The sequence below is a fragment of the Lepidochelys kempii genome, chromosome 11, assembly GCF_965140265.1.
Source record: "Lepidochelys kempii isolate rLepKem1 chromosome 11, rLepKem1.hap2, whole genome shotgun sequence".
NCBI classification, from domain to species: Eukaryota; Metazoa; Chordata; order Testudines; family Cheloniidae; genus Lepidochelys; species Lepidochelys kempii.
This window is the reverse complement of record NC_133266.1, coordinates 74,585,741-74,603,956: the sequence shown is the minus strand read 5'-3', so window position 1 is coordinate 74,603,956 and position 18,216 is coordinate 74,585,741. Positions and strand designations below refer to the sequence as shown.

At 40.9% G+C, this 18,216-nt stretch overlaps 1 protein-coding gene across 9 annotated transcripts in view; it reads left to right on the top strand.

The window, feature by feature from the left end:
• The window catches only part of TRAF3IP1 (TRAF3 interacting protein 1), an 88,090-nt gene that overhangs the window by 16,729 nt on the left and 53,145 nt on the right, over positions 1–18,216 (top strand). For 7 of the 9 annotated variants that reach the window (XR_012154393.1, XM_073306845.1, XM_073306844.1 and 4 more), the window contains 4 exons: positions 5,112–5,187; positions 8,434–8,472; positions 10,282–10,383; positions 12,070–12,171. Coding sequence is in view for 8 of the 9 variants with exons in the window: in XM_073306845.1 (XP_073162946.1) it covers positions 5,112–5,187; positions 8,434–8,472; positions 10,282–10,383; positions 12,070–12,171 (319 nt within the window). In the remaining variant the exon portion in view is untranslated. The remainder of the gene's footprint in view (positions 1–5,111; positions 5,188–8,433; positions 8,473–10,281; positions 10,384–12,069; positions 12,172–18,216) is intronic. The other 2 variants (XM_073306848.1, XM_073306849.1) reach the window with 2 other exon arrangements.

The window sequence follows — 18,216 nt, the reverse complement described above, 5'->3', positions numbered from 1 at the left end:
ACTTAGGCCTCAATTTGTTAACCATGCTTGTTTGAGATTAGAGTTCTAGACTAGATTTTGTGTGTGCTTCTCTCTTTTCAGAATTTTAATATTCCTTTTGCTATTTATCTCCAGATGTCAGAGTACTGGGCAAATTCCTTCAAATTCTTGCGTATTCTTTATTAGTGAAAATCTGTTCTGTCGCCAGCAAGTGGTGATGTCCTGGAATCCATAATACATTTTCTGAAATGAAAGTAAATATAGTATGAGCAGAAACAAACAGGAAGCATTTGGATAATATCTGGCTGGCAATCTTCAGTGTCTGTTGGAAGATGGATGCCTGCTGGTTATTGCTTATCACCTTGCTTGTGATCAAAGAAAGTAAAATTGTGTTTTGTATGTTCGTGGTCCAGATTAAGTGAGTAGTTTTGTTCTCAAGTGGGCATTTCCATAGCATGACTGACTTTTTAGATCATAAAGACAACTTGGAGACTTGTGACAAAAGCGGGGGACTCAGGCCGTAGGCAGACCTTCTGAAGCATATGGTGCTGTTTATGGGGAAAGTGGCTACAGAAGATGGATAGGTACGTCAGTTAACTGTAAGGCAAAACACATTGAAAAGGTCTGTCCTGTTTTACAGATGACTGTTGAAACTTTTGGCAGTAGCATTTTCAAATATCCTCTCATTTTTGGCCACATCTATAGCGTCTGTTGTTTATTGCTGCACAAGCTATGTTGCTCTGGAACTGATCATTTGGATCATCCTTTAAGTCACATCTAATGATGTTCTTTCAGAGGAGAATTTCTACTTGAAGTTGGTCTGGAATACATATTAAAACAGTTTTACTGAATCAAAGAAAGCATAGCTGCTCTGAGAGAGACAAAGGCAGTAGTTCCACAGAGCTTTGTTTGGGAGTTTTCCATAAATATTAAAGTTCCAAATGACTCTCTTTTGATGGTGTCACTTATTCATGCTCCATTCATATAATGGAAGTCGTACGTTAAAATATACAATTTACCAGCCAAAATTCTCTGTCCTAGGACATTCCTTTGTGGCTGCAAGGGTTAGTTAGCATTAGCCAAAGTTGGTGGGACATCTCTTTACAGGCTACAGACCTCAGGTAGTAAGTCATACCATCAAAATCACACAAGTTGTAAGGACCTTGACAAATATCGATCTTTGTCTGTTGCTGTTATGCATCTCAAATGGTCAGTAAATTGTGGCTGTTAAACAAAACTTTGATTCAGAATGACAACTGTTTTAGAAGCAAATAATGGGAATATAAAAGGTTGGAGAGAGATTCAGGGAACTCTCCAAGGGAGATAGTAGCTCTCAGTGCATTGGAAATGAGCTGTATTTCAAGTGTTTACTGTTCACTTAACACAACAGTACATTCATTTAGAGAATGTGCTAAATGCTTTATATTGATATGCAGACATGAGCAAAGCCTGGGTCTATATTTAAAAAAGAAGCATAGCAATGTTGTTCTAATTAGGGTAACAGTACCCTTTGGAAGATTCTGGGGTAATGGGTGAATTAGAATTACGCCTGAGAATAGGAATGCTGAAGGGTTGTTTTTTTTTAATGTAGTGCCCAGTCTGTTGGACTTGATGATTGACAAAGGGAGAAGGGTATAACAAACTGCTAATACCTTACAGTACATGTATGAGTTGTATACCCTTTCTGTTGAGTGGGAGATACATTTTACCACAATGGCCAGTGAGAAATATGAGAAGTCCAGTAAGTAGACATTGGTCCAATTTATATCCCCATGAGACCCTGAATACTATGGTGCAAACACTAACTTCTCTTCCTCCCAGGTTATAAAGGTATATTCTCAGTATGTTACTTTTGTCCTTGAGTTCCCAGTTAACTACTTAGCCTTCAGACCACCTAGGAGTATAAAATCACTGAGCCAATGATTGGATCGTGAACACATCTTGTGTCCAGCAGTGTTCTAACCTCTGCCATGCCATTACTTTTGGCATGAGTTTTTTGTATGTCATGGTGACTTGAGGGCAGTGGAGCTCAGCGGAAGGGCTTTGGACATTGACAAAGGATTTTCATAATGTCTCTGCATTAAGTGTCTCGTTAATGTAGTGGTTGAACAGCATTGCTCACATGGATCAGAAGAGGGATTTAAAAGCAAAAGTGGCAATCTCTCTGGAGCATATTCTCCTCTTGATCTGCTAGATTTCCAACGATCAACATTACTTTTGTGCCTCTTACCACATAAATACAGCTATCGAAGGGGTGTAGCTGCTGATACGGAAGGCCTGAGAACTAGATTTAGATGTAGCACAGACTTTTTTAACCTTCCCAAACAAATACAAGTAAGACCTCACAAAATTTGCAAGTATTTGTACTTACTACTTGGGTTAAGTCTTAAATTAATTTTTCCAGACTAGTTTCAAATTGACTATAAAGTAAAAACTGTTGTAATGACTCCATTATTGACTGCTAAGGTCTCAGAGCCTCTGAATTTGTAAGAGAACAGAATTAACATACCTTTTTTTTTTTTTTTTTAATCTCCCTTTGGAAAAAGTCAGATTGTAAACATGTGGCCTTTCTGTTTTTGTACATTACCACAGAGATAAAAATAAGCTATTATTTTTGCATCTGTTGCCATGGTGCATGTGTTGTACAAAAATGTAAAACCATGCTTTCAGTCCCTACCTGACGCAAATAAATCACTAAACCAGCTCTGTTAGAAGCCTCTCCACCTATTCTCAGCTTCTTCCCCACTTGTGCTAATAATTGCATCACCAAAAGTCAGAAGAATGCTTGACCAGACCAGATGTGCCCCAAAGGCTCTCAACCCAGATTTTGCTGGAATGCTAGGTTTTATTTTGCCTCTTGCATAATGTTATGAATGTAAAAAGATGGTAGTAATTAAAATAAACCACTTCATTATTACCTTCACTTTTGTTTATAGTAGTTTTATTTTGCAGTAAAACTCAATACTTCCTAGAGTGAAACCAAAACATTTCCTATCTTGCTATAGGTAAAATAACTGCAAAAATCTAATTGAATAAATGTTTATCAAAACCAGTTGCTTTATTCAATATCACCTGTTGTTCATTTTGTATAGTGACTTTTCTGACTGTAATATCTGTATGTTCTTGTTTTATTTCAAGCCTTCTGAAATTCTGAAGGCAGAGGTATGCGCCTTACTATTTTTGAGTGGCTCAAACTAGTTGTTAAATCTGACTTGCCCGTAGATTGCTTGCTTGTCCATAGGATGCCTGTAGTGACTAATGGCTCCTGGAAAGAGGTGAAGCAATCACATAATTGCAACCACCATTTAAAAATAACTATTTTTCACTTCTGTGTTAGGACAAAATCAGTAAGTTCTCTCTACTGTCTGCATCCTTAACTCCCACTGTGCTCATGAACATTACTAGCACATAATGGGGAAAATATACCCTCTAAATGCAAATTTACAGACCCTCCTCTAGCGTGTAATCTTCGCCTTCTTAATATTAATAGTGTCTCAAATTATTATCAAAGGGGTGCACTGTCTCCGTGCTTTCTTAGAAATTGATTCTAGCATTGTTGTGAATAGGAATATACAGTAGTTTGTAAGCATACTTTTCCTTTCTCCTATATTTCATTTTACTTCATATATGTCTTTTATGGTTAGTGTTTTCCTTAACGCATGGGTAGGGGTTCTATAGCCATGTATTTAAGTTATCACAGATGTAAGAAATATTATTGTGTGCTGTTTAGCTTAGAGCAATGTTCAGATTTGAAGGCGTATTGAAGCATTTTTTTAATAACCATATAGAAATGATCAAGATATGAGTCTGATTCATATTATGAGAATATGCATTATCAGTAGGGTTGGCAGTTATTCTTGGATGTAAAACACATGGGTTGTTAATTCATAGAAGCATTCAAAAGTCAGATGAGGGGGAAATCCTGAGAGGTGCTAAACATATTTCAGGATTTGGACCAAGATGCTGAGATATATAAAGGGATAGTGAATATAGCAGTGGTTCTCAAACTTTTGTACTGGTGACCCCTTTCACATAGCAAGCCTCTGAGTGCAAACCTCCCCCCCAATAAATTAAAAAACACTTTTTAATATATTTAACACCATTATAAATGCTGGAGGCAAAGCAGTGTTTGGGGTGGAGGCTGACAGCTCGCAACCCCCCCATGTATTAACCTCATGACCCACTGAGAGGTCCCGACCCCCAGTTTGAGAACCCTTGGAATATGGGAAAAATAAAACTGCTTTCTATAAAGAACTAGTATGCTCTCACCTCATACTGTTCAATTTTGGTCACTACATCTTAAAAATGATGTAGACAAAATAGGAAAGTTCTGTAAAAGGGCAGTGAAACTGATTAGAGGTATGGTGGATGACATTAATAATGAATGGTTTAGTGAAAGCTACTGGGTGTTCTGTTCCCTCTGTGCCATGCTATAAGAGCAAGGGAGCAATGGTTAAATGATGAGCTAATCTCCATCATTGGGTTCATCTTTCAACCTACAAGTGAGCAGAAGTCTTCTCAGCAAATTCAAAGACACCTTTTTTTGAGCAGGGGGATATGACAAAATAGTACTTGTCTGAAGACCTGTTTTTTTCCACTCTACCCCACATTTGGCTTTGGAGTGAAGTTTTTGTATGGTATGATCTCCCCTCCCCTGCCTGAATCTTCTGCTAGAGTAGAAGGAAACTACCTTATACCCCATGTACAGAGACCTTCTTTGGGGCAGTTGAGCCCCATCTAATGTATCTGCTGCAGCAGTGGGAGTGGCAGACCCCTAGGGCACCCACTCCTACAGTGGCTCACTTCCCCCAGGTTGCCTTAACGGCGGTGACAATCAGCGCCCCTATCACTCCAAGACCAGCAGTGACACTGGAACAGTCTTTCTGCAGACTGGGGAGACATTTCTGCATTGGGTACGCTTAGCTCACAAGAGGTTCTCTCTTGAAACTGTGAAGGCTAAAAACTTCATTTGCTTTAAAACAAAAAAGGTAAGAAATTGCATTAATCTACGAAAGTTTCCTGCTTGCTAGACCTTATTTTATTAATATATGTATGTGGATCTGTCTATATGAATGAAATCTAACTTACATTAATGTGGGGCTTTTTTTTGGTTTTGTTTTTTTGTTTTTAAGAGTGAAAGTCCTGCAAGAATACCGAGGCAGTCTTCAACAAAGGGACCCAGGCAACGAGTCAAACCTGGAGCGGAAGGTAACTGTAAAGCATTTTTCTTTGTCTATTAAATATGCTTGAGAGATAAATAGGAATATCATAAATGTATAAAGTATCTTTGTTTACTATTTTACGCACAAAACATGTATTTATAAATCCAAATGGCAATTTTTTGCATAGATTGAGTGAGTAGATATATCTACCCAATTTAGCATGCAAAACAAAAATGATGACAACCAAAAAAACCCAAAACAAAACCCCCCAGAAAAGCTGTGCATGCAAAATTTAAGGCACAAACTTAGGGGCTGATGTTGAAAATTTGGTACGGTTTATTAGATCATGACCTATGATCTCTAGAAAGTCTGGAAACTTTTTATTTTTTTCTATCACAAAGGATGCTTCTTGATGCTCCATAAGCTATCAGGACTAGACAAATATTTCCTTTAAAACTCTGTATAAGTGTATGTGTGTGGGTGTGCACATGCTATGGCATTACTGAAAAATGGACAGCTTGTATGTATAGCTAAGTATCTAGAATTTCCCTTTCAATATGAAATCCTTGAGGGCAAAAGATTTTGAAAGACTTAAACTTGAAATACTTATTATAGGATGCCCTTCACCTTGGTATCTGGGTGCCTTTGCAAAGATCTCAATAATGAGACAAAACACGATGCTGCCCTGCAACTTTTAAACTGATCACTTGACTAGGAACCCAGCATTTCATAATTTTATCAGTTGGTAAGACCTAGGCATAGAAGTGTATCTTAAAACTCTTTCTGAGAGCAGCCAGGGTCATATTTGCATTTATTTTGGGAGAGAGCAAATTCCAGAAGTGTGGGCCTGCAGTTAAGAATGTTCTTTCTCCAATACCTACAAGTCTTCGCTTCCAGAACATGGAGTTCCAGATTTGTGCATGAAAATCAGATAGGTGCTTTTTTGGCAATGACAAGGTGGTTCATAGAATGAATTGAGCATAATCCATAGTAACCAATAACTTAATTTCACCTTGCAGTAATTTGATAGACAGCCCAGAATGTAGAAGACAGGTTTGATATGCTTTTATGAGTTCACCAGATTCAGAAGATGGTTGGATGAATTCTGGACTAGATAGGATTTTTGGGGTAGCGTTTGCTTACAATTTCAGTCCTGAGAGGTGCAGAAGTAACACAACCCATATCTGACAGGATGGGGATCAATGTAATCTGCAAGTCTAGCAATATTGAGGAGTCAAGTAGGATCACTAGACTGCAGACCATGTTGATTAGGGAAGATGCCCCCAATTATTGGAACAGATACCTTTTGATAGCTTCTCTAAGTGCTTTCCTCAAACTCTCTGCATAAGATCAGGCTTGTCCAGATTGCGTTTCAGCTATCTTTTTTCATCCTGCCTTGTGGCTTGTCTAGGTAGTTGGAGAAGGATAGGGCGCTAGGTGTTGTCAGTATGCTGCTGACTTTGTAGCCCCTATTTTTTCCCACAATGGTTTCACCTAGAAGTTGAGGAATAAAAAGTGGGATGGTACTGAACGTTGTGGGATATCACTTTTGTGATCCTCTGATTGGGAGAAGCTAGTCGCTTATTTAATCTCTGGAAACAATCAGAAAGGAACGAGCAGGTCAATCTGAGGCAATTCTGTGCCTGGTAGCTGTCCATTTCCCTGAGAAGATGGGAAGGAGTGAGGGGAGTGTAGCAGCAATGGGATGTGGTTTGGAATTGTGGCAGGATTATGGAGGATGCTGTTGCACAATTGACTGCACCTTGGGCTTTCCTTGGTTTTAATATCTCTCATGCATTATGCTCAGAAGCAAAGTGCAGTCTGGAGTTTCCCAGTTTTAGTGGAATTCAATGGATACCATCATATTTGTGACATTTGTGTATTATTTTGTCATTTGATTAAATACAGATACTAGCAAATGGCCAGTATTCAGAAACACATCTAATCTGAATCAAAGAATTTTCACATTGCTAGCGTGGATAGGCCGTGCTGTTGTGGCATATGCAAGAAGAAGCTAGATCTCTGTGTCACAGACGCTTGATCTATACTAAACCAGTTTAAACCGAAGTTTAGAAAGTCATGTGTTTCTCGTTTCTGTTCCTTTTCTCATTTTTGCCGGTTCTTGTACCCAAAGTGGCTGTTGTCATGGATGTCAAATGTCTTCTCTGTCAGAACTTTTGTGCTCTGAAACCACAGTATTCAATGATCAGTTTAATGCTGTGATCTTAGAAAAACCTAAGAAATACTTTTACTTTGTAAATAAATCACATTGTTTAAGGCACTTCCCTTACTGCAGAAGTGGGCACCAGCATTAGGAAAGAGTATTAGTACACCATCAGAGTCTTAGCATACATGCTTGAATGGTTGTGTTCACATTGTCATCTTCTGGGTGTTACATGGAAAGTCACAGTGCTGTGAAGGAAAGGAAGCTGTAGCAAACAACTGTATGCTTATTGAGACATTTGATATTCCACCTTTCTCTCATTTCAAACATGATTTTCAAGTGAAATGTAGTACCATAGTGAGTGAAAATTAACTGTGTATACCAAGGTGAATCATATGGAAAAAAGAAAACTAGGTTCCTATCAATATTAGAAAATTACTTCTGTGCCATCTCCAAAAACCAAAAAAGCCCCATGGATAAATCAAGCAGAAAATTTTCCAAGAGACTCTCCTGGGTTTCCTGCTTTAGTGTAATGTTGGGATCAAGTGTACTAATCAAACTTTTGCTATGATTTGGGTTCATAATTAACTCGTTAACAAGAAAAAAAATGAGTACATGTGAAAAGTGCCTGCTTTGACAGCATGCAAACTGAAAGCATCTGTAGGACAGATACAGATGGGGCAAGCAGCAACGTAAGCCTTTCACTTGCCACCCTGCCAGCATACCATGACTGTATGTGAAAAGATCAGTAAGTAAAGATGTAGTTGTCTCCAAGTTTCAGTCCTTGGCCTCTGTCCTAAGACTGTCCAAGTTTATCAGTTGTGGCAATGGTTCTGTGATGGCCACACTTGCCCATTAGGAAGTGGACTGAGACCACCAATCTATTCGTATGAATAGGCAATTTAAGTTATTGTATGGGGATCTGTTTGAATTCCTACAGACCATAGCAGACTTGAGCCTGATACCAACTCTTCACCTCTGTTGCCACATTCTCCTTCTAAGAATTTCTCTTTATCTCCTTAGACCGTGTTTAAGTGAAGATTTTAGTCTTTTGTTAATTCTAGCTATGCCTAGGAACAGCTGTCCTGTACTTTGCAAAAATGTAACCTATCTTGTTTATCTTTTAAGGTTCTTCATTCCAGCTGATTAGGTCACCACCTGTAGTTAGTAAGTGCATTAGATATGGTATTTGTACACCAATTGAGTCTATAACATTTCTTTTAAAATATCCTAAATGCTTATCTCATAACTTTCACGTCAGGAAGAAAGGAATCTAAAAACAGTGCAGCTAGTGTGTCAACTGAAAAAAAGCTTAGCCCTTCATATATGAAAGCCAGGAAGGACACGATAGTGAAACAGCTAGGTAAGAACCAACCTGTCCATTAACCATGTCTCATGTTTTGGTATTTTAGTTGGCGTTTCCATATTCTATGATTTCCGCCCCCCCCTTACTTCATTCATTTTAACTGTTTAATGTGGATCATACTTTTCTCATTTTTGAACACTTTAAAGATTTAACACTATTCACATTGATTGCAGCAGCAATCATTCTGATTTTTACATTAATTTAGACACTTGCATTGATTTTTAAAAGGTGAATTTTCACTTTCTTCCTCTACCTGGTTTTTAAAAAGGTAAGAAATACTGCTGAGAAAGACTCACAGTTTAGACAAGTGAGATGTTTAGTTCCCCACATCCCTTAGTCTTGGCCTGGAACATTCCTGCTATTCCAGCTTTTGTGCAGATTGCTAATCATGGTGTACCATTCAAACCACTTTGTCTGTGTACAGGACTCAAATCCCCTGTGTTCAGAAACTGATCCCAAGCTAGTTTGGTTCCGAGGTGTGTCAGGTAAAAAGCTAACATGTTACATCAGATCATGGGTACAATATTGAAAAGTACTTAGGCACCTGGTAGGATTTCCAAAAGTGCCAATGTGCCTTAGACCCATTTATTTCCTGTGTTAATGCCTGTTGCAAATTATTTTGTGGCTGTTGTAAGTTTGTCAGGGGGCTCAGAGCTTTGAATGTTTTTTAATGTTAAATCTAAAAGAAATAATGCCAGGAAGAAAAGATGCTTGCACTACAAATAGACCTGCAAATGCAGTCGTGTTAATAAAACTGAAATGGAAACTACAGGAACCTTTCCAGCTTAATGAATACTCACTAGTCATAGCCGATGATGCCATATTTTGCCCATCCTTATTATTAAGAATAATTTTTCAATATTGCCATTTTAAATTTTTTTAATTATCCTGTGTAGTTAAACGTTAAATCTACTGTCATTCAAGTTGGTGATGAGCTATTTTCACTGTTGTAGCATGTCTTGTAGTAAAACTAATTGTCTAGCAATGCAAATATTAAGTTAATCCATAAATTATATGTTGCAGTTGTCAGTGATGTTTAAATAACTCCTTCCATTAAATCAGTTGTGATTTTTGGTCTATAATTGTCTTTAACAGAGCATGTGAACAGCCTTCCTTTTAAAAGAATGAATATTTTTGTTTCATAACATTGTTTCACTAAAGCATTTCGTCCTCATGTAAAGAAAATACTAATTTTTGTGCAAGTGTTAGGAGTAGATCACTTACAAGATTTAAAGCCTCTTTGCCTGTGTATCCATGTCAAAAGTAAAATGTTTATAAAGTAATATAAAAATGCATCCTTTATATTGGGAGAGGAGGAAAGCTTGTGAATTTTACATTAAAAACATTTGTGAAATGTCAGTGGATCCACAGCCATATCTGCATGATCGTCAAGAGTGTCATCTTGCCTACCCAGAAGGCAGCAAAAGCACTCCACCTTTGTGGTTTATAAATCTGAAGAATAAACATATGGTAGGATGCTCTTGACAACCGAGATGCATGCTGGGTAGCTTGTGAACACATTACATAATGCAGCAACAGATTTTGAAATGTTTGGGATTATGTCCCTGATGTGTATAGTATATATCTCATTGTAAACTATTTTATGTCAGGAAGAAAGGAAGCTAGTAAAACTGCCACTAGTGTCTTGGTTGAGAAAGCAGCTAGTATATTAAAAGAGAAAGCTGAGTCAGTCACTACAATGCAAGAGCCAGGTAAGAGAAAACAGTGCTTGGTATGTCATAGCTGAATAGGGTTTAATAACGTTCTATTAAACACTCCTGGAATAGCAGTGTCTTCCTTGTCCACCTTTCTAGCTAGTTGATGTAATATAGGAATTACTATACCAGATTAGCTCAGTGGTCCATATAGTCCAGTATTCTGTTTCTGACAGTTGTTACTAGCAGATGCTTCAAAGGAATCCTCTAGTGGACAATTATGAACTAACCTGTCAACGAGATATATTTATTCCTAAAACCATTAGTGGTTGGCTTACACTCTGATGTATGAGGGTTCATATCCCTTGTGCATGTCAATATTCTTTTCTAATGTACCTGGATGTTTTCACCATCCATACAAATGTCTATTCCTTTTTTGATTCCTACTAAGCTCTTGGCCTCATGGATAGCTTATGTCAGAGTTATATAGATTGATTGTGTGTGGTGGTCCAAATTTGTAACAGTTTTAAATTGGTTGCCTTTCCTTTTCTGTGACTGTCCCTGTCTTCTTTTCTGATGAGCAAAGCTAAATAAGAGCACCTGATTTACCTTCTCTCTACTGTTCATTACATTGTGTACCTCTATCCTGTCCCCTCTTGTTTCTCCTCTAAACAGTCCTAGTCTTTTCAATCTCTCCTTACACTAGTCTTGCCATGTTTTTAATCTTTTTCATCGCCTATCTCTGGACCCATTCTACTTCTGCTGTAGTTTTTGGGGCAAGGGTGACAACTGAACACATTATTCCAGCGAAGGCAAACCATTGATTTATATAATGGTATTATAATACTTCTAGTATTATTTTCTGTCCTGTTTTTTATATGTCCTAACAGTTGGTTTGCTTTTTTGACCATGGATGCTCAGTGCGCAGAGGTTTCATTGAGCTGGCCACAGTGATGCCCTACCTCCTTTTTCAGAGTGGTTGCAGTTAATATAGCACCCAGCAATCTGCATGAGTAGTTCATATTATTCTTTCTGATATGAATTACCTTGCATTTGTTAAGTGTCCTCTCATTATACATACACCTGGGAAAGTAGTTTAAGGTAGTGGGCATATGAAATCTCTTCCATCATTTTAGCATGGACTGTACCAAAATAACTGTACTTCTACGTAGCATTAAAAAGTTGGACAATAACCATGGATTTAGGCATTTTGTTATGTGATTAATTTCAAATTGTATGGTGCGCATATTGCATATTTTGGAAGTAGTTACTTGATAACACTTCACAATTTTATTACTGAATACCATGTAATGGAAAGTTATTGGAACTGAATCAGTCAGTTATTTGCCATATAATCCAGAAAGCATACTTCAGTAACTGCTTAGGTTTTACTAGGTAAATACAGTTTCATTTAACGACTTACCCTTCTAGTAAATGATACTATATATTTGTAAACTGCTCCTGAATAGAATAAACTTTCTTGTGTTTGTAACTTACATAGTTCAGTCTTTTGCTTCTTGGGATGAAAAACTTGCTGTGGTGATTTTTTTTTTTTGTACTTCACTAATTATGTGAAAAGCCATTGTAAATTTGTAACTTTCCTTATTTGCACTCAAGATAATTCATTAAACCAGAGTAATCTTTAAACAGGTAGTTAAGTGGATTAAATATTTAGCACAGCAATTTATTCTAAACTTTTATTATATGACTAATTTCTTCCTCTTGTAAATTCTTTTATGCTAGGAATAGTGGAAACGAATAGTCCTGCAGATAGTGTTTCAGATGAAAAAGCAGCTAGCATATTGCATGCAAAAGCTGACCCCAGACCTGCAATAAAACACCAAGGTAAGAAGAATAAAACCTTGTTCACTCCTCAGAATTCCTTATTTGGGTCCATGCTCTTAAGTACATCTAAGAAGTTAAGTTGTGTTCTTTTCTACCTAATTCAGATGCTCCCCTATAATTTAATCTCACCCTGTAACTATTCGTGAACTTCATAGTTCAGAAATCATACCTTTCCTAGTAAGGTCTTTACTCCCTACTGAAGCAGAATGCCTTTCAAATCAAAACTTGAAGATAGGTGGTGGTACTCTAATGAGTGGTAGAGATGAGCCACTCCACATCTATTCTCTAGTTGTATTCATGAATAATGCGATAATAGATTTGAAACCCTAGTTAGACATCCTAAAGCTTTATTTTCTGGTCTATTTTTATTCTCTGTGTCCTTCCTATGATGACCAAGCAACTATTGTTTTTCTCCCCACAAACTGAACTTTGTTGCTGGCATGCTGTGGGGGGGATACAAACAATGCTGAATGGGAGAGGGAAGTGTGGTAACAGACTACATTGTTGTTGCACTTGCACTTCAATGCAGGCAGAACTGTCAAAAGAAGCAATCGGCATGCTCCCTTACGTCCGAGGAGAGACAGGCCAGCTGCACCCCGTCTTGATGACTGTTTCCATCCCAGAATTGCGTGATTGCAGGATGTCCCCATTTGTTCAAGTGGATGGGTTTCCCCCTGCATATCTACAGACTGTCGCAGCCTGCTAACCCTGTACAAGATTTTAGAGCAAATTCCATCTCCTCATCCTTATTTCACTATTTTAAAACCTCAGTTCCTGAAGATTACAATATAAGAATACCTAATTGAAAGGGTAAGTAGATACTGTAACCAAATTAAAATTTAGAAACAAATCAAGAATGCAGGCTAAAAGCCTGTAGATATTCAGGGGGAAACCATACCTCATCGTCCCTAGAGATGTCAACAAGCTTTACTGGCCATGTATGATTTCCTTAATTGATCAGCCATAACTAAATTCGAGGAGCAGGTGCCTGAGGCCTCATGTGAGGAGTTCTAGGCATTTGTTTCAGAGGACTGTTTAGTTGCCACAACATCTCTGAAATCCGCCATTGATGTTGCAGTTACTGGGTTCAGGGCCATAGCCTTAGCAGTAACCATGAGGAGGGCTTCTTGGCTGCAAAACTCTGAGATCGCTCTAGATGTCCAGCAAGCCATAAAGGACTAGCCCTTTGACAGCTGAGTCTTGTTTTCAGAGAGGTCGGATGACACTTTGCGCTTCTTCAAGGATTCCAGGGCTACTTTGTGGTCCTTGGGAGTGTCCATGCCGTCGGCACAAAGATGCCCTGAGGGGTGGTGCAGCAGTAGCAATATTTCCCGCAGCATTCCATTCCCAAGAGAAGGAGGCGGGTGGTGGTAGTCGGGGACTCTCTCCTCGGGGGGACTGAGTCATCTATCTGCCGCCCTGACCGGGAAAACAGAGAAGTCTGCTGCTTGCCAGGGGCTAAGATTTGTGATGTGACGGGAAGACTGCCGAGACTCATCAAACCCTCGGATCGCTACCCCTTCCTGCTTCTCCACGTGGGCACCAATGATACTGCCAAGAATGACCTTGAGCGGATCACTGTGGACTACGTGGCTCTGGGAAGAAGGATAAAGGAGTTGGAGGTGCAAGTGGTGTTCTCGTCCATCCTCCCCGTGGAAGGAAAAGGCCAGGGTAGGGACCGTCGAATTGTGGAAGTCAACGAATGGCTACGCAGATGGTGTCGGAGAGAAGGCTTTGGATTCTTTGACCATGGGATGGTGTTCCATGAAGGAGGAGTGCTGGGCAGAGACAGGCTCCACCTAACGAAGAGAGGGAAGAGCATCTTTGCGAGCAGGCTGGCTAACCTAGTGAGGAGGGCTTTAAACTAGGTTCACCGGGGGAAGGAGACCAAAGCCCTGAGGTAAGTGAGCAAGCAGGATACCGGGAGGAAGCACAGGCAGGAACGTCTGTGAGGGGAAGGCTCCTACCTCATACTGAGAATGAGGGGCGATCAGCAGGTTATCTCAAGTGCCTATATACAAATGCACAAAGCCTTGGAAACAAGCAGGGAGAACTGGAAGTCCTGGTGAAGGCAAGGGATTATGATGTGATTGGAATAACAGAGACTTGGTGGGATAACTAACATGACTGGAGTACTGTCATGGATGGTTATAAACTGTTCAGGAAGGACAGGCAAGGCAGAAAAGGTGGGGGAGTTGCACTGTATGTAAGGGAGCAGTATGACTGCTCAGAGCTCAAGTATGAAACTGCAGAAAAACCTGAGTGTCTCTGGATTAAGTTTAGAAGTGTGAGCAACAAGAGTGATGTAGTGGTGGGAGTCTGCTATAGACCACCGGGCCAGGGGAATGAGGCGGATGAGGCTTTCTTCCGGCAACTCGCAGAAGCTACTAGATCGCACGCCCTGGTTCTCATTGGCGACTTTAATCATCCTGATATCTGCTGGGAGAGCACTACAGCGGTGCACAGACAATCCAGGACGTTTTTGGAAAATGTAGGGGACAATTTCCTGGTGCAAGTGCTGGAGGAGCCAACTAGGGGGAGAGCTTTTCTTGACCTGCTGCTCACAAACCGGGAAGAATTAGTAGGGGAAACAAAAGTGGATGGGAATCTGGGAGGCAGTGACCATGAGTTGGTCGAGTTCAGGATCCTGACACAGGGAAGAAAGGTAAGCAGCAGAATACGGACTCTGGACTTCAGGAAAGCAGACTTTGACTCCCTCAGGGAACTGATGGGTAGGATCCCCTGGGGGAATAACATGAGGGGGAAAGGAGTCCAGGAGAGCTGTCTATATTTCAAAGAATCCTTATTGAGGTTACAGGGGGAAATCATTCCGATGTGTCAAAAGAATAGTAAATATGGCAGGCGACCAGCTTGGCTTAACGGTGAAATCCTTGCGGATCTTAAACATAAAAAAGAAGCTTACAAGAAGTGGAAGATTGGACAAATGACCAGGGAAGAGTATAAAAATGCTGCTCGGGCATGTAGGAATGAAATCAGGAGGGCCAAATCGCACCTGGAGCTGCAGCTAGCGAGAGATGTTAAGAGTAACAAGAAGGGTTTCTTCAGGTATGTTGGCAACAAGAAGAAAGCCAAGGAAAGTGTGGGCCCCTTACTGAATGAGGGAGGCAACCCAGTGACAGAGGATGTGGAAAAAGCTAATGTACTCAATGCTTTTTTTGCCTCTGTCTTCACGAACAAGGTCAGCTCCCAGACTGCTTCACTGGGCAACACAGCCTGGGGAGTAGGTGGCCAGCCCTCTGTGGAGAAAGAAGTGGTTAGGGACTATTTAGAAAAGCTGGACGTGCACAAGTCCATGGGGCCGGATGCGTTGCATCTGAGAGTGCTAAAGGAATTGGCGGATGTGATTGCAGAGCCATTGGCCATTATCTTTGAAAACTCATGGCGATCGGGGGAAGTCCCGGATGACTGGAAAAAGGCTAATGTAGTGCCCATCTTTAAAAAAGGGAAGAAGGAGGATCCTGGGAACTACAGGCCAGTCAGCCTCACCTCAGTTCCTGGAAAAATCATAGAGCAGGTCCTCAAGGAGCAGGTCCCCAATCCTGAAGCACTTACATGAGAGGAAAGTGATCAGGAACAGTCAGCATGGATTCCCCAAGGGAAGGTCATGCCTGACTAATCTAATCGCCTTCTATGATGAGATTACTGGTTCTGTGGATGAAGGGAAAGCAGTGGATGTATTGTTTCTTGACTTTAGCAAAGTTTTTGACACGGACTCCCACAGTATTCTTGTCAGCAAGTTAAAGAAGTATGGGCTGGATGAATGCACTATAAGATGGGTAGAAAGTTGGCTAGATTGTCGGGCTCAACGGGTAGTGATCAATGGCTCCATATCTAGATGGCAGCCGGTATCAAGTGGAGTGCCTCAAGGGTCGGTCCTGGGGCCGGTTTTGTTCAATATCTTCATAAATGATCTGGAGGATGGTGTGGCTTGCACTCTTAACAAATTTGCGGATGATACTAAACTAGGAGGAGTGGTAGATAAGGTGGCAGGTAGGGATAGGATACAGAGGGACCTAGACAAATTGGAGGATTGGGCCAAAAGAAATCTGATGAGGTTCAATAAGGATAAGTGCAGGGTCCTGCACTTAGGATGGAAGAATCCAATGCACCGCTACAGACTAGGGACCGAATGGCTAGGCAGCAGTTCTGCGGAAAAGGACCTAGGGGTGACAGTGTACGAGAAGCTGGATATGAGTCAGCAGTGTGCCCTTGTTGCCAAGAAGGCCAATGGCATTTTGGGATGTATAAGTAGGGGCATGGCGAGCAGATCGAGGGACGTGATCGTTCCCCTCTATTTGACATTGGTGAGGCCTCATCTGGAGTACTGTGTCCAGTTTTGGGCCCCACACTACAAGAAGGATGTGGAAAAATTGGAGAGAGTCCGGCGAAGGGCAACAAAAATGATTAGGGGTCTGGAACACATGACTTATGAGGAGAGGCTGAGGGAACTGGGATTGTTTAGTCTACGGAAGAGAAGAATGAGGAGGGATTTGATAGCTGCTTTCAACTACCTGAGAGGTGGTTCCAAAGAGGATGGTTCTAGACTATTCTCAGTGGTAGAAGAGGACAGGACAAGGAGTAATGGTCTCAAGTTGCAGTGGGGGAGGTTTAGGTTGGATATTAGGAAAAAACTTTTTCACTAGGTGGGTGGTGAAACACTGGAATGCGTTACCTAGGGAGGTGGTAGAATCTCCTTCCTTAGAAGTTTTTAAGGTCAGGCTTGACAAAGCCCTGGCTGGGATGATTTAATTGGGGATTGGTCCTGCTTTGAGCAGGGGGTTGGACTAGATGATCTCCTGAGGTCCCTTCCAACCCTGATATTCTATGATTCGCGCAGTTTTTCCCCCGAAACAATGGGACTGGCCTAGGAAGAGTGGGATAGACCCCACAAGAGAGAGGAGTCTATGGGTGGGATAAAACCTAGTCTTGACCTTCATGGCCTCAACGAATTCATCAAGTACATGAGACTCCACATGGTCACACTGTTGACTGTCCTCCCTGCGCTAGTCTCAGAATGACTAGTTCGTTGGTCTGGACTTTCAGAAAGGGTACTTTCATGTGGGCATTCTGTTGAGCCACAGGAAGTTCCTGTGTTTCATAGTAGGAAAATGCTACTTTCAATATACGGTTCTCCTGTTCAGCCTTTCTTTTGCCCCCCTAAGTCTTCACCAAATGTCTGGTGGTGGTCATGGAATATATCAGGAGGAAGGGAATCCACATGTTCTTGTATCTCAACAACTGGTGGTTGAAGGGTGGCTCCAGAGATGATGATCTCACCCACGTCAATATCATGTTGCATTTTCTTGACCATCTGGGACTCATTTTAAAAACCGCAGAGTCAATCTTGGCTTCTACTCAAAAAGTCGAGTTTAATATGACCATGTTAGACTCCACGAGGTTGAGAGCATTCCTGCCGACCGACCTCTTCCAGGCAATTCAGCATCTGCTTCAGTCTGCAATCCCAGCCATCCACAACAGTTTGTGTGTGCCTGAGCTTGTTGCGCCATGTGTCTGCCTGCACACAGGTGGCCCAGTTCACCAGGTTGCACCTTCTGCCCCTTTCAGATATGGCTCAGGAGAGTTTACTGCCCTGTCTTGCATCCTCTGGTCAGGTTGGTTCACCTCCCACCGCCAGTCCTAGATTCCCTTCATTGGTGGGAGTCCCCACACAATCTGTGCCGGGGTCCCCCTTGCTCGGCCCTCTGACCAAGTCAGTGGTTACTGACACGTCCCTTCTGGGTTGGGGTGTGCATCAGGACTCATTGAGGGTGTAGGGCCTGCGGTCAGAATAGGAAGCCTTCATCCATATCAATGTGCTGGAACTTCGGGCTTACCACAAAGCATGTTGTGATGACTGCTTCTAAATATTCTCATCTCTGAGTTTTTCTTTACACCTTTCATTTGTTAGTGTAATTGTGGATTATGCTACATTTATGTCAAAGTGAGGCAGCTCCCTATGGTCTGGTCAGGTGAAAGCTACAGGAGTTTCTTGTCTTTCATTAAATTTGTTTCAGCCCATGATTA